Source organism: Eucyclogobius newberryi, unplaced genomic scaffold (genome assembly GCF_026437365.1).
Source record: "Eucyclogobius newberryi isolate DKJ021-1_F unplaced genomic scaffold, fEucNew1.0.hap1 SCAF_13, whole genome shotgun sequence".
Lineage (NCBI taxonomy): Eukaryota > Metazoa > Chordata > Actinopteri > Gobiiformes > Gobiidae > Eucyclogobius > Eucyclogobius newberryi.
In genome coordinates this window covers 29,018,496-29,041,374 of record NW_027315757.1, presented here as the reverse complement: position 1 = coordinate 29,041,374, position 22,879 = coordinate 29,018,496, and the positions used below count along the sequence as shown (strand labels likewise).

The 22,879-nt window shown below is 41.0% G+C and overlaps 1 protein-coding gene across 1 annotated transcript in view; it reads left to right on the top strand.

Moving 5' to 3' along the window:
* Window positions 1-22,879, top strand: part of glis2b (GLIS family zinc finger 2b) — a 30,572-nt gene that overhangs the window by 3,266 nt on the left and 4,427 nt on the right. Inside the window, exons 2-6 of the mRNA XM_072443314.1 lie at window positions 18,844-19,045; window positions 20,003-20,130; window positions 22,142-22,291; window positions 22,374-22,507; window positions 22,719-22,837. Coding sequence (XP_072299415.1) covers window positions 18,868-19,045; window positions 20,003-20,130; window positions 22,142-22,291; window positions 22,374-22,507; window positions 22,719-22,837 — 709 coding nt within the window. The 5' untranslated portion in view covers window positions 18,844-18,867. The remainder of the gene's footprint in view (window positions 1-18,843; window positions 19,046-20,002; window positions 20,131-22,141; window positions 22,292-22,373; window positions 22,508-22,718; window positions 22,838-22,879) is intronic.

Here is a 22,879-nt window from a genome sequence, read left to right as displayed (position 1 = left end):
GAGGCGGCATCCTGAGAAAATAATGTACGCATACACTTGCAGCTAGCATCAATATTGAGTCTGAAATATTTATGAGATAAAGCCCCTGGCCAGTTTATTGACTAAAGAGAGATATGATTCAAGTCAGCATGCTCTTCTTCAACTAACAGCTGAATAAGTATCAGTGACTATCAAACTCTTGTCTCTCGTGTATGCCTCATTTTGCTTGAGACTGGAGTGGAGCCTTGCTTGCACCAAATATTTTATCTGTAACTCTTTCCATATGTGCTGCAGAGGAGGTGACAGTGGGGCTGGGGTGAGTGGTGAGGGGCCAGATTTCTGGACTCGTTTGTTGAGAATAGACACAGCAGATACAGAGGCTGACTCACAGTGAGTGAGGAGCCGAAGGAGACTGGTGCATACCGCTCTGCTCCTTGGCTGCCTCCGCTCACAGACCGTGCATTTTTCTGCAGTTAAACTGTAACCACTAATCACTTCACGGCCTCACTGTTTCCCTCCTGCTACAGACCATTCCTGGATCCCTGGGGCAGGTTAAAAAGCGCTTTTGGGGTAAAAATACCCTCTAAATCACCTGCGAGGGGCATCCCAAAGAACCAAACTGCTGTTGGTCTCTCAGTGACAATCTGACATTGTGAAATGTATGGGTCAGTTCCTCTGCTGCAAGTCTACTGCCCAGCATTTCCAAAATAAACACAGACAACTCAGTGCCTTGCTCCAGTTACCCCACCCACCTCTTCTCATTCTCTTTAGTGCTCCTTCTGGGCTCCTCACTTGTATCGTGAGAGAATTTTAACTTCGGGCCCTGCAGACAATATGCAGACCATGTCTGGGTCTGGGCACACAGTGGAGGAAAATTTAAGGAGAAAATATAGGACTAAAGCCAAGACATAAAAGAACACCAGCAATGTATGCAAGCTGGAGGAAATGGAGGGAACCCTGTCCAGTTTCCATATGAGATTGAGCTGGTGATACAGTATAGTGGAGGGTTGCTCTGGAGCTCTGTAGTACGTATGCAGTATAGTTTGAATAGAAACAGCTGGTTTGTATTATTATTTACTTGCTGGCCCACACCCTCAGTATTCAGGATACTCCGTGGTAATACAGCCGCGCAGTAGGTATGCATGTGTGTGTTTGCTTGTTAGAAGCGAAAGAGAGGAGGAGTCAGTGAGGGGGTTTTGACTGTAAGTACAGCTCAGGAATAACAGAGGGAAGGGGCAAGCTTCTTACAAGGGGTTGCATGACGGAGACATGGGTGAGGCCTTTTAAAGACTGCAGCACAGCTCTCATGTCTGGGCCTGGCTGTGTGTCTGGGCACATCCAGTCCTGTCAGCCTCCAGACTTTGGCCCCTTCACACCAGCACCCCCCCACCCCGCTGCCTCGCCCCGGCTCCCTCCATCCCTGACTCTCAGCGACTGCAGCCTCAGGTCCAACTTCAGCTCCTACATCTGCAGCAGAAGTTGTCAGGTCAAATATCTGGCCGTGTCATGCTCACAGCTAATTGAAGTCCTCAAGCAATATAGTTAAGTTTGTTAGTTTAAGTTTCAAATATAAATACTGTAGGCTTTTAGAACATCAAAACATGTTTCTGTTGTTTTGGGCTACAATGTGGAGGCATTTACCCCTGAACTAAAAACACTATATACTGAATATTGTATATACTCTAATAGGTTTCATATTTTAAAATTCAGGTCTCTAATATTAAGAAATAATCAAAAACTCTGAGGCTCCCCATTAAACGTGCCAACAAATTAAAATGATAATCTTCATTTTACAGCACTCCTCTGTCTGTCGCCATCGCACCCCCCCTCCATCTGTCCCTCTGCATCTGTCTCTCCGTTCTCTGTCACAGTTTCCCTCATTTTGGATGAAGATGCTCTAGATGAAAGCTGCAGGGTGGAGCTTGTCAGTCTGCACAGGACGACAGCGAGCAACTAGGCCCGGAGATAAAGGGTGAAAGAAAAACTACATCATATTGACCTTGTCTTGTTGCCAGCTCGTTGTGGGAGGGGTGTCGGGATTGAGTTTGGAGGCAAAACAGGGGCTCGCTGTGAGGAAAGTAAGGAGCACATAAGGCAGTGGTTAAGCTGGCACGGTTCGCCCGAGTGTAGAGTGCACATGTATATATGAGATCACTTGCTGGAACAGGAGGGGGGCATGCCAGGGCACCGTAATCAGCCTTTCCAATGCATACATACTTACATACTGTACATCACATGGTCCGTTAATTGCTCTCTGCTGTTATGTATTTCTCCCTCTTCCTGTTTTCTTTCCTCTCCATTACGATTTGGTTTTAAAGTGCCTGTCCACAATAAAGCTTGCATGAATGTATGTGCACACTTACAACAAAGAAGACATTTTTTCAAACCAAAAACTTATTTTTAGTGTTTTGAAAATCTTTCTCTGTGGCTTCTATGTTTATTATGTTTCTACTTTGGAAAAAGTAGCTGGCTCTAGGTCAGATGCCCTTCCACCTGCATCATTCAGTCTTTACCCAAGCATGGCAAAACAAGTACACTCAGGCAGGCCTCAGTCGACAGATTACTTTGAAGGCGCTGTAACTGATTTTTACTGTCTTAAAAACGTGGAAAACAAAACTAGTTCATTTTAAAACTATTTTGCAGAGGTCTAAATTTGTTGCTCACTTACCTAATGCCCTCTAATATTCACCGTGATGAGTTTTTAAGTGATTTTCATAACTGTGTGGTCTCATTTTGAAGCTTTTTTCTGCTCGGGCAAAACAGATTTGACTCATTACATGAAAACTATACTATAGGCCTATAATTCCCTGTAGATATAGTGTTTTGTTCCCCCGCCTTTTAGTCCGTCATTACAATAGTGACTTGTCGCATCAAGGACACCGGGAGGAAAAATCTTCCACTTCACCCATGGTTATGCAGGATGCAGTCAAAATGGCGGACAATGTTATTCCGTAGCTATTGAACATTTTAAGTAGCCATGCCCTGTCCTGTATGGTCCAGTCACACATCTGCTCAGTGTAGCCCCCACTTGTTGACTTTACTGGCGGCTCCACAGGTGTCACCCAGGCCTCTCTGCTGGGACGGGGCGGGGCCTAAGACAGAAGAACTGTGCCTGTGGGGAAGGGAAAACCTCCGCCGCACACTGTCCAATAGTCCCGCACCAGTTTGAAGAGGACAGACTGTTGCCCTCAGCCTCCCCATTGCATAAAGCTGTTGTTGAGATCATGTTACCCCTGCTTTTGAATAAGAAGACCGGCTTCCCAGGGAGTTTACCATGCGCCTCCATCTTATTGAGTTGCAAGTAGCCAGGGTCAGTGTGTGCGTATACGGGCGAATAGGGGTTTGGTTCTCATGCGTGTGGTGCCATAATATCCCCGTCCAGGAAATTACTGTGAGACAGGCGCACCCCTCCCAAAAAGCTTGGAGCTGTACCACAGAGCTCTGAACTGGCCTGAACTCCACTGCACGTAGCATAAGGAGCTTCTCACGAGGGTCCCTGTGTGCCCCGTACACTACACAGCTATATGTGTTATTGTCACCGAGGGACAGAACAGTTTGGCACACTACCTGGTGCTGAAATACGGCCTGTGGTTTTGCCTGTGATACCGTAGTTTCCATTTGCAGGCTTGGCTGGTAAATCCTGCTGCAAATTCCTTTAATGTTGAGCAGAAACCTTATTTGAACAGTAAAACTTACCTTAAACTGTGAAAGAATTTTGTCAGGAATTGATGTTACTTTATTACATTTATTCATCAGATTTAGTTGATTCTTTTAACTAATTGGTCTTGGCTCGGTCATGTAAGCCTAGTATATTTCCAGAGGTATATCATTTATAGAAAAGCTGTACCAAAAACGTACAGTAAAAGCTGACTACTGCTTGCTATGGAAATCCACAATCTATTTACCAGTCAAGACTAAATGCTTTCCCAATACTTTAAATGGTGATAAATATCTTGCTGACCAGTGGTGGAGTGGTTAAGTCACAGCACACATATGCCAGGCTCCAAGTGCAGCCGGCCGCAGTGTTATGAGTTTGAATCCCGACTCCAACATTTACTGCATGTCCTACTCTCTCTCATCCCCCATTTCACACGTTCTTCTCCTGTCTAATAAAGCCTATGGACCAAAAAATATTTCAAAATAAAATGAAATAGTGATAAATATCGAATCATGATTGACCTGGCTCCATATCGCCCAATCCTAACAAGTCTTTTCTCCCAGAGTTCAAATGGGTGTGACTGATTGACAGATGAGCTAATCAGAGAAATGTATTGTCTGTTTGTGTCAAAGCAAACAAGATAGGTAATTTGTAAAAAAAAAAATATTGAAAAGAACAACTCAGAGGATTGAGAAACTGTGCGGTCAACTGCTGAATCAATGTGAGAAGTAGCCTACTGTACTTTAAATATGAGGTAAGAGAATATCCTTGAAGTAATTCAGAATGATATAAGGATATTTAAGAGATGTCTTATAAATAACCTAATAATGAGCAGTTAGATTGTCAAAAAACATATTTGCTGGTCCTCCTCCATTTGAACCTAAAGTAAGAGAGGCTGGCGCACTAGTTTATTTTCTTATATTTGAATAAATACTTGGTGAAATATTGTATTAAAATAAAATGCTTCCTTCCTTGGAGAATCACCTGAACAAAGAGCTGGTCTGTCAGACACAACACTCTTTGTATTTCCAGGCAAAGTAGCACCAGTGTACACTGCACTTTTATCAGATTTGAACCACAACGACCGTCCCCATTAGTTTCCTTAAACCTGTTCCCCAGTTTGTTTGGATGTATTTGAAAGATTTATAGCATTCTTCACCTGACCTTCTGCTCATTAGTGTTACCTTTGGGGAGTTTGTGAGAGCGCCACAAAGCAAGCCTGAAAATGTATAGGCCATTTGCGAGATGTGTGTCATTTCAATCTCCATAACTCCCTGATAAAATCGGCCATTGCACAACGGTAAAAACAAGTTTGCATGCCACCGATTTTCCTCTCCCACAGAGATGATTGTGAGTTCTAGAAAAGAAGGAAATGAAAATAAAAAAGCGTAAGACAGGTTTAAGAACAACGTACACCTGCCAAGATATGAATTCTATCCAGCAACTGTAAAGATATAGAGCCCAGCCTTCGTATCAAACTAAATATCCTTCCGTTCTGATTTAAATGAGTGTCTTTGAGCCCCACTTCCAAATGGTATTGTTGCATTTGAAGATGTAATAGCAAACTCGGTTGTCACATTGCCAGTGAGGCTGTTGAGATTGTTGGTACATGTGAGTCAGCTGGATGACAGTGTTTCGTGTGGGAGTAACAGAGAGGCGTCACTTCCGAAATGCGGACCCCATCCAGAGAGAGCAGACACAGCTGGTTAGTGGGCTGGAGGGAGGGCCAGGGCAGGAATGGAGGAAAAATGTTGTTGTTTTAACATATTAGCGCTGCAATATATACAGTTCATTACAAAATATTTCTAATTACAAAACATGTAGCAAAAAACAGCCTCTATTGCAAAGATCCAAACAGCTGGTGCTGGTGAAATCCAAGTCCTGATTAAGCCATAGCTCAATTATACACCTATTGTAATGTAATAACCATGTAATTATGTACCGTATTTTCAGGAGTATAAGTCGCACCGGAGTATAAATCGCACCAGCCAAAAAATGCATAATAGAGAATAAAAAAACATATATAAGTTGCACTGGAGTATGAAATAAGGTTGCGTGTAAGTGTGAAAATAACAAATAAAATCACATATAAGTATAAGTCGCACTCCGGCCACTACTATGAAAAAAGGTGCGACTTATTGTCCGGAAAATACGGTAAATGTTATTGCAAAAAAAAAAATGTTATCAACATTGGGTCATCAAAGCCCTAATAATGGGGCCTCAAGTCTAGAACAGAAGATTTCGACTATAAAAAAACCCAAAATCCATCCATCCAAACATATCTTTCTTTGAACAGGCTATAGTTCTCTGCAGCCACAAACATAATGGATATATAGTCATAGACAAAGCATGTGATTTACAATAATAATAAAAGACTCAACAGTTGGACAGGAATTAGTAATAACAAAAACACAAGTTGCATTCACTTGACTTTCTGACGTTTCTGAACCAAACTAAAACTAAAATGTTCAGAAATGTACAGCAAATGCCTTATTGTTTTCTTTCCTCTTGGACAAAATGATCTCAGAAGAAAGAAGTAAAAAAGAGTATTTGTATTTTATTGCCAGCACCAACTCGGGGCTGTTTTTCTTCCTCAGTTCTGGCTCCGTTTAGCCCCCTCTCCTCTCCTCCTCTTCTCCTCCCTCTTTCCTCTCCTGTTGCTCCCCTGCCCAGTGCAGTATAGGCTTGGCCGCCGCTGAGCCCACTCCAGACCCTGTGATTGCGCGCAGGAGTCAGGGATTGCATCACTGCCTTGTGGGGAGAGGCCACAGGAATGGGCTGAGAGAACAGCAGAGGAAGAAAGTATGAAAAGAGAAGAGCGATGAGAGACGACGAGGCGAGGGAACGCACAACACAGATCAAGCATGTTGTTTGGACAGGGCTTCTCCTATACAAAATACTTTACATTTAGGACAGAATCTTGTGTTGACACTGAAATATTGTATTTCTATGATAAATAGAACATTTGCAATATGATAGTGCAGATCCCAAGTTGGGATGGAGCAACAAAATATGAAAAACGGAGAGCCACTATTGAAATGTATAGTGAACATTTCAGTTCAGTCAAATTTTTTTGTTCAAACATGACAATGACATGGATATATTATTGTAGATAAGGTAATGCGATGATAGGTAAAACAAAACTAAAACAAAGTCGACAGAAGTCTAAATGGCGTCTTATTTTTCCCACCGTCTTTGCAATAAACGACTAGAACCATTTGTAGTTTGTTTACAATGATATCTGTAGTAAAATTTCTCAAAACAAGATCTATTTATTTACCAAGGTTAGTTTTAATGTACTTTTAATACAGTAGAGAATTGTATTATTTATTTATTCAATATATGACATGGCAAGTCAGTTGAAAAGACTTTCTTATTTAAATTGAAGACTTGGCCGAGAAGCAGCACAAAATCAACACAAGAATAACAACACGCTCACACACACAGTCCCATCAATCATGAAAACACGCACACCGAGTCCGTAAAAATATCTCGAATGCCGAGAGAGGAACAAACGAACTGCAGCCCAGTGACGAGAAATGAGGGATAAAACTTTTTTCTAGTCCCCGGGAGGTACTGAGTTAGTGGGAGGTCAGAGCATGAGCCGGGGTGGGGATGTCTATCAAATCTACTGTGCAAAGACAAACACATTCTTCTCTCTCTCTCTCTCTCTCTCTCTCTCTCTCTTCTCTCTCTCTCTCTCTCTCTCTCTCTCTCTCTCTCTCTCTCTCTCTCTCTCTCTCTCTCTCTCTCTCTCTCGCTCTCTCTCGCTCTCTCTCGCTCTCTCTCGCTCTCTCTCTCGCTCTCTCTCTCGCTCTCTCTCTCGCTCTCTCTCTCGCTCTCTCTCTCTCTCTCTCTCTCTCTCTCTCTCTCTCTCTCTCTCTCTCTCTCTCTCTCTCTCTCTCTCTCTCCTCTCTCTCTCTCTCTCTCTCTCTCTCTCTCTCTCTCTCTCTCTCTCTCTCTCTCTCTCTCTCTCTCTCTCTCTCCTCTCTCTCTCTCTCTCTCTCTCTCTCTCTCTCTCTCTCTCTCTCTCTCTCTCTCTCTCCCCCCTTTGTGGCGTCCCATTGCCTTTTCATTGGTTCCTGCCGCACTCCAAAACTTGCAATGTCGTGAAATGCCCCACAATGTTATTATTATTACCACGCATAAGTCGTACGACGTATTGTCCCAAGTCACTTAAAGCCTCTATATATATGTATGTCATTTGTACATTTAAATAGAAGTTGGTGGGAGGAGAAAGAACTGACTGAAAACACATGATGCAATGCGCGGATCGCTCAGTCCTATACTGTTTATGTCATATAGCAGCTACTAGGGAGGCTAATAAATTGCCTGTGGCTTGGGAGAAGTTTCCAAAGCTCATGCCAGTGTGTGCAGCTTTCCTCTCCCTTATACCTGCCCTCTCGCTTTTCATTTGTTCAGGCTAAATAGTTTGGCCCTGTACCATATTGCAAAACACTTCCTGAGTATACGGAGTTCTTTCAAGCATCGCAAGACATTTTGTCCTGTAAAAAATTGAAGTGCCCCATAGGATCAGTATTATCGTAAATGTAAAAGTTTGATTCTTATTGACCATTTGAGAGGTTTAGTTTTGAAATTGTACTTAATGAGCATAGCGTGTCGCTGGCATTGCTCCACATGGGGCAGGGCTGCAAAAACAATCTAATTGCGGCTTTCTGACATTTGAGAGAAGACTGCAATGTGAACTGATAAACTAATGCAAGAATCTCATGCATTTCAGAAAATGTTAATGGAGGTCAAAACTACAGGTGCGACAAGATTTTTCTATTAAAAAAATATACCCGTATATATATATTCAAGGATATTGTGTTGTTTGCCAAGGACATTCTATCATCTAAACAAATGCAGACTTTGTGATTTGATTATTGCACTAATTCACATTGGGACTTTGATTAGATTGTGATATATTTTGCAGCCCTAACAGGGAGAGGGACATCCACCACTGCCTTTGAAGATGTTTATCCTATAGCATAAGTGGTGTTATTGTGGTTAACCCTTTTGTCTCGCAGCAAGAAACTCGTGAAGACAATATTGACAAAAAGGATTATCCAGATTTTTTTCTAATTCTTATTATTTCAATAATCAGTGTTCAATTTGTGTTGTCAGGATAATATAATTTCAAACTCGATTTCGATACATGGGATTAGGTTTGATACTGATTTCAACACCACGATGAATACAAAAAAACCTCTTTTTGTAGAAAATGTAATGCACTTTTGGACGCAAAATAACAGCAATTTCATTATTGTCACTGTGGGCTTACACTGCTTCTGATGAAGATCAAGACCATTCTAAAACTATTCTGAAAAAGTAATCATATTTATGTGATGTTTCTTTTCAGTATCGATATTTTCTCCAATTAATTGTATTTATTTATACAGGGAAAACCCAATAAGAAAAGTTCTCTTTTACATGGTTACACAACACAAACAAACAAACAAACAAACACACAAACACACACACACACAAACACACAAACACACACACAAACACACACAGGATACTAAAACACAAATAAAACATTCAATAAAATCAACCAATACCTAAAAACATATTTATACTTACAATATGAGATAAATCTATGTACAACACGTGCATCGTCACTTAAAAGGCATCAAATAATTTAATTTAAAAAAAGTCTCTGTGTTTTGTTCCACAGGGAGGGAACAAACCTCAAGCGGTGACAACTTGATCTGAGATGTAACAAATTTGATAACTAATCGGACCAACTAGAGCCTTATAGACAAACAAAAGGCAGCGCTGTTCTCTTCTTAATGAATCTAGTTTTGATACTATTTCATCAATCTTATTTTCGATACTTCTGACCACCCTAATTCAAACAATATTTTCCCAGTGCATCAGGAATGTGCTAAAACTTAACAACCTTAATGTTTTGTTGAGGTTCAAGTATCGCCCAAAACTCAAATGCACAATATTTTCCCTACAGGGGCCCTTCAGTACACAAACACACAGCATACTTACAACTTCTACACGTATCCTGATTAGACAGCGTTACGTTCTATCTGCTCCCTCAGACTACATCGCACCAGTTCAGCCTTGTGCCCACTCATCCATCCACATCTGCCCCTGCGTTCGCTCAAGTCAGGTCACTGTGCCGTGTGATAATCCCCACTTTAGCAGCCCATAAAGCTCGCTGACACAATGTATGAAATCTCAGTCAGATGTCTTTTTCCCCTGAGAAACGGAAGCCTAATCGCACTGTGTGGCATGTTAAGTGAAGGCTTTTTAAGAATAAACCTCACTTTATTTACGCATTTTTCTGAATATTGTCTCATCTATTTTCCTCTGGATTACTACAGACTATACATTGGCTTTTTGTTAGTGTTGTAATGGATTTTAACAATACAATCTTGATTTCAACAGAGAAATATTGGCTCTATACTTAATAAAAAAAAAAATGATAGCACAGTAACAAAAGACAAACACAATTCTTTGGACATTAGTCTGCAATTTTCAACACAAAATTATAGTACTATATTATTTATTTACCATGTGGTCTTATACCAGTTCTGATAAAGTTCAACATTCTAATAGTAAAACTGGGATTATGGAATTGTTTTTTGTATCGATACTTGCTAGTTTCGTTTAAGTATTGATTAGTATCTGATTTTTAACAATCCCAATGTTGACGTTAGATGAATAATATTTCGTAGCATGATAAATTTAAGGTTATCAAGTGGAAAACCGCGATTATCTCAATATAGCAGTCGTATTTGTATAACGTGTATCATGTATTGTTCTATTATCTCACACATTTAAGCACAGATCCTAAAAATACATAAAGTAAGCGGAATATATGATAGAGTTTTTCCTGCTAGCTTTTTGACAGCACACACTGATGGGACCCGCCCCTGTGTGATGCCCCCCTCCTCCCTGCCCTGAGTTCTGCCCAGAATTCTTCAGTGTCTGAACATTCTGGAGCTCACCGACTGACAAGCTTCCTGTTTCTTCTTTATTAACACGGTTTACCTGCTGTAATGACTTTTTAACGCTTGTCTCAGATGTAGTTAATCACCTGTAAACTCTTTGTATTTGTTTTGTATCATTCAGACTACAGTGGTCCAGCGACAGCCTGTTTTCCGGAATAGCCTTTCCCATGTGCTCCTGTGCGTGCTCCTGTTACATAACGCTGCAGAGGTGGAGCCATTCAACTCCAAAAAGTCATTGAAGCAAAAAGTTATTTCTTTGAGTCACAAATGTTTTAGAAATCGTAGAATTGTAGAAGACAAAAGAAGTGTTAGTACATGTGTAACATTCTCTCTCCTCTGGAAAGGTTCACTGTGTAACTTTTCTATAGATGTGTTATTGCTTTGCCTGATGACAGAATGTACGGAACAATCCAAGGCAAACCAACGTGAATCTCCATGGAGACGTATGGCGTAGCCTCCACCAGAAAAGTCACATACAGTGCAACTTTAAAGTGGACAAATTATGCAAAATTGGCTTTAAGTGTTTTCCTTTCTTGTTTAACTGCTCAAAGTTGTATTTAGTGTGACTTGTGCATGTTTGAGTATAATTATCCTCCCGCAATCAAGGCGCCATTGCTCCGAAAATCCCCCTTTTCACCGCTCTTTATATATTTAGTAGTTTTTTTTTCAGCAGCGTTGTGGAGCCATTTTAGAACCAATGAAAAAAATAATAATAATCTGCTGCTTGCTATCGATAGTCGGGGCTGTCAGTGCAGCACTTTGTTTTAAGCAGTAGCTTTCAAGCACTAGTCTGCAAACTTTCTTTTATTAAGACATTTTTGATCAATGTAGCAATTTAAAATGTCCAAAATATAAAATAGTAATCAACGGGTGCCATAAATTATAATGATATAGCGGATACAAAGCACAATATGTCTTCTTCGATGTAAAGAATTTTGGGCTGGTGTAGTTTAAGTAAAGAAAGACCGTGTTATCTCCAAAAACAATGCCGGTATGTGCGAGAGATGGATGTGGGAGCGAACAAAGTCAGAATGAAAGGATGGAGCTGAGAAGAGGCCCAGAAGAGGAGTGGAAAGTGAGGTTTCCTGTTTGAGGAGGCCTGTCCTGTCTGAGGAGAGAGGGGAGGAGTGAGGGGGGGAGGGCGGGGTTTGGACCGGGGGGAGCGAGGAGGGAGGGGGCTGTGGTCGGGTGGGTATGTGTCAGCCAAGGTGGGGTCACTTGTGGCTTATTACCTCAACAAACGTCAGTACTGGGAGCAGGGGGAGGCATGCACAGCGACCGGTGGGTTTTCCTATGGCAAACAAAGAAGGCTGCTATTATACTTTCATGTACTTTTGACCCAAAAGGGCTTCAAGGAGTTATATTTACTAGTGTAACTTTAAGAAATTTGTATATGTTCATGAGTCTGACTGGAAGAGTTAATTTTCAAAAACAAATAAATGCCATTTGAAAAAGAAAAATGTCCAAAACCCTTGGTGTAGCATTGTTTTCAAAGGACAAATCAATTTTAGTGCTATAAAATTATAATTCCATCTGTTTTTGTGCAACTAAACTGCTATTAATATGTGTCTAAGATGGTATCAGAAAGACAAAAACGGAGATGTCTGTTTACAAAGGAACTCTTCATTGTTTGCATTCATGTGCTTTTATCTCTTATAAGTCTCGTTTCTTTTTTTCTCAGACACTTTTTAAACTTTAGTTAGCTGACATTGCATCGGTTAATAAAGTTAAAAGGAGTTATGACAACTCAACCCCAAAATGTAGTATCATTAACCAAAGAGTTGCGCAGGTGATGTTTGAAGTTAACCAACCTCTGCTTTTGCCCAGACTCGCAGACATGTCCACTCTGTTTTGTTTTGAAGTCATAGATATAGATGTGGAAGCCAAATGTTATGGGTCAAAGTTCACGGCTCTCCACCCTTTACACTTGGGGCCACCTCTGACCCTTACCTTCCACCTGAGGTAAGAAGAAACAGCATGTCCACACATGGCCCGTGGTAAAACTTAGTTGTCAGAAATATTTTCTTTCTCACAAACCAAAGAAAACGTCCCATTTAGTCCGTAGTCTTTCAAATTTGTCCTTTTTCAAATCAAGTCCGAATGTAATTGTTTCCATTTTGCATCTGGCCAATATAATGTCGGTCCAGTACTTGATTGTTGGTGCAGTTTGTGTCGTCCATTTTTTCCGCACGGCCAAGAGGACGCTCCAGAGATAAATGTTTATTGTCTCCATGGCAGGAGTCCTGAGGCCCAAGGACATAGCTCTGAAATCTAGCCACTCTCAACTTGCTTCTGAACTGAATGGAAAAGTAGGGTTTATGCTATTTTATAATAAAGCTCACGTCTAATTTCCCCACCAAAAAGTTAGTTATAGGGATATTTAATGTTTTTCAATTAAAGTCATCTCACAAATGTGTTTTCAAATGACAAATAATGCACATTTGTCACGTTTTCATATGAGTCAAACATGCCTTAACATTGAAGCTTGATTAATTACCATATTCTGCAGACTGTTTTTATTAATACATGCCCTTATATAAAACCAGAACCACCCACCTTGAACAACAGTTTCTTCATAAAATAGCACTAAACTAAACTCTTATATGAAGTCCCGTCTCAAAACATGACGTAATATTTGTACTGACCCTGAAATAAAACGCAATTAGCACCCGATGATTGACAGCTGACATAATACGACTGGAGAGTACGACATAGTTTTGCCTTTTTGTCATTTAACCACCTGTCAACGCAGCGCTCTCGACTTGTAATCACTCATGGACTCGACTTAAACAGTGCACTTCTCGAGCTGTCAAAGGCTGTTGTTTTCCATTCCTTCCTCCTTCTCTTGTTCCCTCCGTGTGGATCTGAGTGTGAGCGAGAGGCGCTGAGAAAGAGCAAAGCACCCTGGGATGGCTCACCTCCTGCAGAGAACCTCCTGGGGTCACAGCGGGAGGGGGCGGATAAAGTTACAGCCAACTTCAGAGCACACATACACTGGCTTTTCTGCGCTTTCGCTTTATCTCACGTTTAGATACTTGTAAAGCGTAATTTTACACATTTGCGGTCTCGAGCTGTTTGTATAGTGGTGTTGTGTGTGTTCGTGCGTCGTGTGTTGTGTTGTGCAGTGCAATTTCAGGGCAGTTTTTGTTGCATTTCGATTATGGAGCTTTATTTGGGGGAATAATTTGACTTATTGGTCATTTTATTTAGAACACAGAAAGAGAAAAAAATTGTCCTCAAAGTAAAAGCAGATATAATTCTAACTCTATTATATGCTCATGAACTTATTATGCAAAATTGAGCTTTTATTCATGCTACGACACTTTTCCATAATCAAAAACATCCACGGAAATGCATTTAGCTTAATTCACATTTGAGTAATTCAGATTTTTCCAGACTCTTCTCAGTTCACAACTAGGAAACTTCCTGCACATGTTTATAGTGCATAAAATAATCACGATAAGGTACAGATTTATTTCCGTTTTTATTTTGAAAGTAGTTAGTTGAAGTATCAAACGTTCCATTAAAAGAACAGCACATTTTCAGTATTTTCACTGTGACGTTTGTCATTAAAGGCAGTTAAGTTATAATATAAGATAAAGAGATTGTGGATTCTGTTTCCATGGCATTTGAGAGTGGGAGAGCGGCTAAATGCCATAAGTAGTATAAGTATAGCCATAAATTCATAGATTGAAGTGTTTAAATGCACAACTAATGGTACTGTATATTTGTGACCCTAATAATGCAGAAAATCCTACCTGTCTTTGTCAGGACATTAATTATGAATACTAACGGTTTATATTATGCAACATTAAACTATGTTTGGTTGACACTAGTTTGGTAGAACATGAGCATTAGATAAAGTACAAATATGAAAAAGTCCAATTATCAAAGTATTTTAAGAGAAAATTATAATGAAAAGTCCAGTTACCCTTTAGCTACTGCTGAAACTAGATGTTGATTACTATGTTACCATTGCGACAATCTCTCTATCCTATATCATAACTCATTGGTAAAGACTTAGTTAGTTAAAGTTCAAAGGTCAAAAGTATCCGTAATCTCGACGGTGCTGAAGTACTGCGTCTCCACTTTGATGTTACTCTGACCCACAACGAGTCTCCACAGCCTTTGACCAAACTCTGAAACACACCGGACTAATGGGGAGTGCTGGATTTGCAGTGACGGAAAGGGAACATGGATTACTTAAAAAAGGATAGACAAACCAGCTCTTTCAGACCCCGGCTTCCTTGTGCACTTCCTCCTAACCTTCACTTATCCTCCCCGTGGCCTCCTCAGTCATCTCGCCTCCAGCCCATTCCTGTCCAAATGCCCCATAGCCACCAGTATTTACTCTACTGAATGAGAGAGAGAGAGAGAGGGCAAGAGAAAGGGGACAATGCAGCCTTTGAGAGAGTCTGTCCACCCCATGGCCCGGTGAGGAAGTCCGCATGGGGGCAAGCCAACACCCCTTCCACAAACTTCACAGCCGGCCGCCACTGAACGGTCACGCAGGCGAAACAGGCCAAGGATCCTTCGTCGCACATGTAACCATCAGTCACAATTTGTTTTTAAGGTTGAGCTACAGCTGTGTAAAACTTTCCAACTTTCATGTGCGTGTGCGTTTTTTTTTCTGTGAAAGTTGGAAGAAGTGTCCGGGGAGAGGGAAAGCGTGGACATCAAGGCTGGAGGGAAATCTGTTGCACAATTAGCCTATTATTGGTTGTGTGTGATTGTGTATTTTTACTCTTCTGAGTGACAGCTTTGAACTGAAGGACTCTTTTGAGATGAATAAAGTTAGGCTTTCTGTTTCTGATTAACATCTTGAACATGTTTTTTATACTTATCCTTGTCTTGGTCACAGCTCTTATTAGTACTTAAAGCTGCACTATGTAATCTTTCTCTAGAGGGGTTTGCCACTATGAATATGTTACTGCTTTGTCTGGAAAGTTCAACAGAATGCCATAAAACTTTGCATTTATTCAATTACAGATGTTTTATTAAAAAATACCTTGAAAAACCTTGCCACAGATCAAAATTGACCTACAATACAGCAAAAATATCACTTTTATCCTTGTTTGGGAGGATGAATAAATTTTTGTGAAGTGAATAAATTTACCCAGAAAGTTCAAACACAATTGCTTAATGCCATGAAGCAATAACTATTATATTTATTATCACTTTTGACAAATGTGAAAACACTGCTACTGTTATTGCTCTCAGTGCTTCTACTACTGCTCGTACGATTTGTCAACAGTGGTTAAATAATACTTCTTCAAAAACTGTATGTCAGTAAATAAGTTTAAAAGTAGTTAGTTACTTCTCACCTCTGGCTCTGATCGCGTCTCTCGACTCTCGACCACGACTCTCGAACTCTTGGCAGTGTCCGTGTGGTAGGAATTACAGTAAGTCAAACAGACCCACCCAGTTCAGAGGAATCGAGAGAATCAAGGAGAAATGTGCAGGCAACCACAGCTTATAACAAACCGGGATCAGGTTCGCTCTGATCCCGGCGTGTTCATTTGCACTGCTAATGACACTGTTTGGCCTCATAACAAACTCCATAAAATCATTAGAGCCACAAACACTTATAGTGCTCCTTCATCATCCCATTTGGCTGTAGTTTAATCAGTGAAGTGCTGTAATGTGGGCTCGCTAATCAGTTAGACTGAAAAGACCTCACGACAGAGGAAAAACAGAACTGAAAATGTATAGGAAATGACAAAGACTGCCGATATTTATGATAGAAAATCAGTTCAAATGTTTTCTAAATGTAAGGTCAATTTATTCTACATTTTGCTCCTCCTTTAGTTCCTGTTTAGATCTTGTAAAGCGCTTGAAATAGATCTATTTTAGACCTGTTTTGGATACAGGTGGTACTCAGAAGGCCAAATATGTACTTTGGTGGTACTTTCTGTGAAACTGCTATTTTTGGTGGATGTTTAAAAGTGAAGGTAACAAATTCTGCTCACCAAGTCTCAATATAATGTTTCTAATAATGAAAATTGTTGTAAGGGAGAATTTGAAGAATAATTTGTTCTTTCAACATCTTGCGGCAGCCTATACACTTAATGTGAAATAACTGATATTTCAGCATGGTTATGGGCAATTATACAACGTTTACCCTTATTTGGAACTTTCCAACTTTGTTTTTCCCATTTGTAAACAGCAAATGTTTAATTTATAACACTATTTTCAAACTGACAGAATGTCAAAGGGTCAGATTACAAATTAGATGTGCCCACCACTACTTATTTATGATTTATCTTTAGAAATGCGTCTTTCCTTCAATGATTTCTGGTTAGCTCACGTCAGACCTTCACCCGCTACGTACAATATAATCAGATACTTATGAGGATACGTTGTCCCGGGCTCAGTTTGTGTGCGGTCAGCAGAGCGCCTCATGGATGTGGGACAGTGAGCGGATTGGTGGCCGTTCCGTGCTGGGCCGCATGAACTTGCCGACCCCTTCCTCCCAGATACAAGCGCTTCATGTGGCCTGTGTCCAGTGCCCGCTCTCAAAGACCCCCTTTCACTGCTGCATGTCTGAGCCAGGAAGGAAGGGTAGTTTTGTGGTCATTACAGTAGCACTGATTATTTATGCACACGTTTTTGTCCATACTAGAGTCGAGGTGATTTTTTGCAGTATAGGATGAGAGCTGGTTTTTGTTTAATAGGTCAGTGAGTGAGCGATGACAATGCTTTGACGTGCCGTGTATGCCATTGGTGAGGAGCAGTGAACCCTAACATTGCTCAGAAGAGAATTTGGCCATAACCCAGGAGTGCAATATCAGCAATGTATGTAAGACTGCACGTAACATCCATGTTCGAGCGAGGAACGGCTCAAAAGATGAGATTCACACGCTTAGTTTCAATATAAAACAAGGCGTGAAGCATCAGATCAACCTGGCAATAAAAAGATAAATGAAAAATGTAATTATTTAAGTGGTCCTAACAACATTTCAGAATTATTGAGGTTTTTAGTTTTTTATGTATCAAATTATATCAAGTTTCTTTTTAGTGTTACAAATATTGGTAGAAAAAAACTACACAATTTAACGGTTGTTCACAATTACAGAGATTATGATCTTTTCAATTTTCTTAATTCCCATTGTCTTACACATTCTTCCAAAATTCTCACCAGCTTTATTACAAAATAAAGTTAAAAAACAGTCGGATAAAAAAAAGTACGTTACATTTAGGTGTATTTTTTGGACTATTTACAGAATTAAAAAGACAAAAATTTGCTTCTAAAAATGTCACGTATGTTATTTTTTGGTAGATTATATTGTGACCTGAATAACCCCGATTATCTTGTCATCCTTATTTGCAGTGTAAAATCCTAGTAATCCTATAGCATATGTTTTAAAACACATGTGATTCTTGTAATAGTTTAGCAGTTCATATTTCAGTCCTCTCTCAAATGCAGCTGTGTGTGTTTAGAACTAAGTTTTAACAGAATCCTCCTACTATTAAAACATAAATCGTAGCGCTTGTCAGGAATATTGCAAAATTGTGCAGCTCTTCTTAAGCACATACATTAAGTAGAGGTTGTTGTAAGTTTACCTTTCTGCGCTCAGTTTTGTAGTGGATTTTTCTGGTTTTCTGAAGTTGTTGGACGGCTAACTTAAAGTAAAACATGATGGAGCAGCATTGGGTCAGCGTGTCGCCTCCAAATGAACTCAGATGCCCTGCCTGCGCCCCGGGCCAGGTCTGTGGGTCAGGTTGCTAAAGATGGAGGGGGCGCAGCTGGACCTTTGACTCCCCCGGAGGGGCAGTGCTCCGAGGGGTTTCAGGGCGCACCCAGTGGGGCAACAGCGGCCGGCGAGGGGTTGGGCACATGTGACTGGGTGCAAAGTCCATCCTGCGACCAGTGGGTGGAGTGCTGCTGGTGCGAGTGACCATCTGGATTAGATTGTAGACATTCCTGGAGAAGATTGTGTGAGTAAAGGTCAGAATGGAAAAAGAGGAGGGGGTCACCGATCTCAGCGTGCGCGTGTTTATTTTTCCCTCGCTGACTCTGTGTTTCAGTTTACGATTGTGGTCGGTTTACCATTGTTGGACGGTTCTTGGGAGGCAGAGGAATGCGGGGCTTACACAACGCTCACATGGGAAATATTGCAGGTGTAGGAATCCCCCGTCAAGCTCTTTTACATCGTCGTGCAATATTTCGTAGGGAAACGCCGCTTCCAGGGCCCGGGCTGACCGTGTACCCGTCTGCGGCTGTTGTTTGTGCAGGTGGGAGGTCCCCGTGCTGTGGTCATGCTGTCTCTGGATGAGCCCCTGGACTTGAAGCTCCCTCGACGGGCCGGCGGGAGGGACAGGGGAGCGAGGTCGCCCTCTCTTTCTCCGGTTCACCCCAAACGCGCCCGTCAGCTGCACATGACCGATGACGGCACGGCCATCATTGAGCCTGCATCTCCGCCCTCGCCACACAATGGTACGTCAGTGTTTTCCCAAGTCCATGCACCTTTACCACATTCATTTTGATCATTTAGTATCCTGAATTAGTCCTGTCAGAATAACACATTTTACAGAAAAAGATCACGATAAATGATAATATTGCGACTGACACAATAGCAATATTGCAGCATATTCCCTAGCAAACATGAGCTGCAATAAATAAATAGGAGAATAAAAACATAAGTACTTATTTAGTGTTTATATTTTGTCATAGAAGTTACTTATTTGACCCTCTATAGCTCAAATGTGATGAAAAATTCCCCAATAATGCAAAAGCCTGCAGAAATATTGCACCAGTTTGGCTCTTATTACTTTACTTTTACTTTGTCAATTGTGTGCCAGCTTAGAGTATTTGTGCCCTCTACTGGTGCAGTACATAGATATTTTGAAATGATTTACTTATTTTATTCATTAACCAGGTAACAATACGTTGAGTGCATGGGATCTGGGACCTGAGACTTAACTTGTTTTACATACATTTTTAATCATTATTTACCCAGGGAAAGTTCTTTTACATGGGTATCCTGTGTTCACAAAACATACGTGAGAAAGTAGCAGAATATCAAGATAAAATGTCTATAAAACCATCAATAAAACATTCAATAAGCTAACAAATACATAAACAGATACAATATGTAATAAAATCATGCCATTTTAAATACTGTCTGTGTTGTGTTCCATAGACACGGAGCAAAGTTGCTGAAAGCGCTTTCCCCCAATTCTGTCTTGATACAACGTGACTGTAATACAAACATGTCCTGAGATCTCACTTGATGAATACTTGATCTGATGTTCAGCAAACATGATAAATAATCAGGCAAAATACCAATGAGAGTCCAAGTTCAAGACCAAAGCTATGGCGGACAAGTGTAGTATTAAAAGTGATGCAGAACAGATCAGCTTCATGTGTCTAAGCGGTGTGTTTGTGTGTTAGGTGTGCAGGTGGTACCTCACGACCGGACAGAGACCCCCACCCCTCCTGCAGTGGACCTCAGTATGTCCCCCTCCTCGCGCCACACCCCCAGCTCCCCAGAAACATCCAACGGCTACGTCCCCTCAGGTGTAAGTAGAAGAATACATACTTTGATATGTAGTGGCTATAGCATTGCAGCAGTGGGTCTGTAAGTGGTTTAGAAGGAGATTTCACATTGCAGTCAAAAATACAGCTATGATACAATGTCATCCGAACGGGAAGTGACGTGAAGGATTTGTGGTGGTCAAAGGGGCGCATGGAGCAAATTGACTGCCTCGCTTTTGTCATTCTACCTCAGGGCGGCTGTGGCTACAGATTAGGGCTGTCGACTGTTATTTAGGAGTTATTTTAGTAGTCATATGATTATTTCTATTGTACATTGAGCCTTTTTAAATACATTATCAACCAATTAAAGGTTGAAATATGATGACTGAACGCTTCTAGAGAGTGAATATTTCCAAATAAAGTGTATTATTGATGAAAATAATGTCACTGTCTTATATAACGTCTATGTTATGTTATAAAACGTCTGTGAAGTTCAGATAATGACTACAATTCAGTCGTTTTATAGTCAAATGATCACAATCAGTTGATTAATCGTTGCAGCTCTACCACGGAAGTAGCTGACTGTGTAGAGTGGGTGAATAAAGCTATGTTAAGCGTTTTTAAATGAAGTATGAACTGAATTATGATCATTAGTAAGATATAATGTTTCAGTAAAGTTTGAAATAAAACTTCCTGATACCTCAAAGCAATGCTATTTCTACAGAATCCTAAATCACCTGTTCACTTGAATAGCATTGTCCATTCAAGTCATCTCTAGAAAAATAATTATAGTATAGTTACTTTTTAGATATATCATTGAAGTTGCAGAGCTTTTCCCCTCAGCGCTTGTGGCTTACACATTTTGCGCGGACTGATTCAGCGTGATAGGGTCAGCAGATGAACAACAGCCATGTGTCAGTGTCTGCGAGGAAATCAGACTATCCCATTAGCTTGTGACAGAGCAGGGTGTCGGGCCACCTCTTATGAAGCGCCTCCTGTGTCTCCTCTGCATGTACTCCGTGCCCTCGCTGGCATGGCGTGTACGTGTGTGCTCCTCAGTGTGTACACGCATAATCCGATTTGAGACAAGGTACAGCCTCGCAGACCTCATGCTGCCTAATTCAATTCACTCCCAATTGAATTCTGCGGCTCTGGCTGGAACCATTCAGCGGACTTGGTGGCCCCCCCAGCACTTATAAGACAATGGCTCGCACAGTTTTCATGTTATGTTCGGAATGGATAGAACTACTGCCATTATATGGATCATCCAGCATGCCTTGTTGTTACGGTCGACCTCACGTGTTCCTGTAGCCTAAAGCAGCTCGCATAGTTTTGCGTGCACAGACATCGCAGGGAATCAGTCTCATTTAAAGCACATACATATTTTCTATATTTCTGGGTGCCTATAGTGCCTTTAAACTGTATATAAGGCTGTCTGAACCTATAAGGACACAGTATGAAACGTAGCAGGGAGCTGTGTGTGTGTTTGAGATTGGGTGTGCCGCAGAGCGCAATATTAGCCCTTTGAGCTCCTGCTGGAGTTCAGTGAATTTTACAACTTTCATGCCAAGCTCAGAGATGTTGGGAGCTTTGGTAGAGCGTGGGGGGGGGGGGGGGGGGGTCTTCAAAGCGTAAAGTAGGGTTTAGAAGAGAGGAAGTAAAGATATGAACTTTAAAAAGCCCGTCTTTGGACATAATTATACACAGCAACAGCAATCAAGCATCATAAAATGACCACTGACAAGGGACAATCTTATTCTAATCTAATTATTTATTCATCATGACCACCATAACCAACTTATTTGGTGGCAAGTTTTTGTTTTGATTTTTCTTTTTGTATTTCAGAAGCAGGAAAATGTATTTGAATGTTTCTTGAATGCAGTGGACAGAGTAAATCAAATATGAGACAGGCAAACTTTAACTTTAAAGTTGACTAATGCAGCGCCCACTAAAGCACTTTTATTATATTAGGACAATGTTTTTTCTTATTGCTATTAGTATTGTTATATTTATAGTGCTGATATTAAATTTTGTTTCCTCTTCTCCTTTTCTCAGAATTCCCTCTCACAGGCCTTTCAGTTCTTTCTCCCCATCGGAGCCGGGACAGGGCTGCACCTGCCGTCCTCCATGTTTATGAGCCAAAGTGACAAGAGAGCGTCTCCAGACCTCTCAGCTGACGAACAGCTGGCCTGCCACTGGAGGAAGGTCTGTGACAGTGACACGCCCAGTTTACCTTATACTTTTAGTACTTTAACCATCATTTATAGCATATTGTTATCTTTGACAGTGCCATCAACTCTTTGACTCGCTGCAAGACCTGGTGGACCACGTGAACGACTTCCACGTCAAACCTGAAAAGGATTCTGGGTATTGCTGCCATTGGGAGGGCTGTGCACGCAAAGGGAGAGGGTTCAATGCCAGGTGAGCAAGTAGTATATTTTTGGAATCTGGTCTGGACACTTGAAACGTGTCAGAATAAAACATTTTAGACCAAACAAAACAAATATGCGCTATACTCTTTATTAGGGACAACATAGTTTTAAAAAATATTGAAATATTACTCTTGAGGCAAATAATAGCTAACATGGTAAAAAGAAAATGTCACTGCTAAGTTGTTTTTTAATGGCTTAAGGTACAAGATGCTCATCCACATCCGCACTCACACTAACGAGAAGCCCCACCGCTGTCCCACCTGCAACAAGAGCTTTTCTCGCCTGGAGAACCTCAAGATCCACAACCGCTCCCACACAGGTCAGCAAATGTCCCTCACATGCTTTAGTGACAACAACTTTA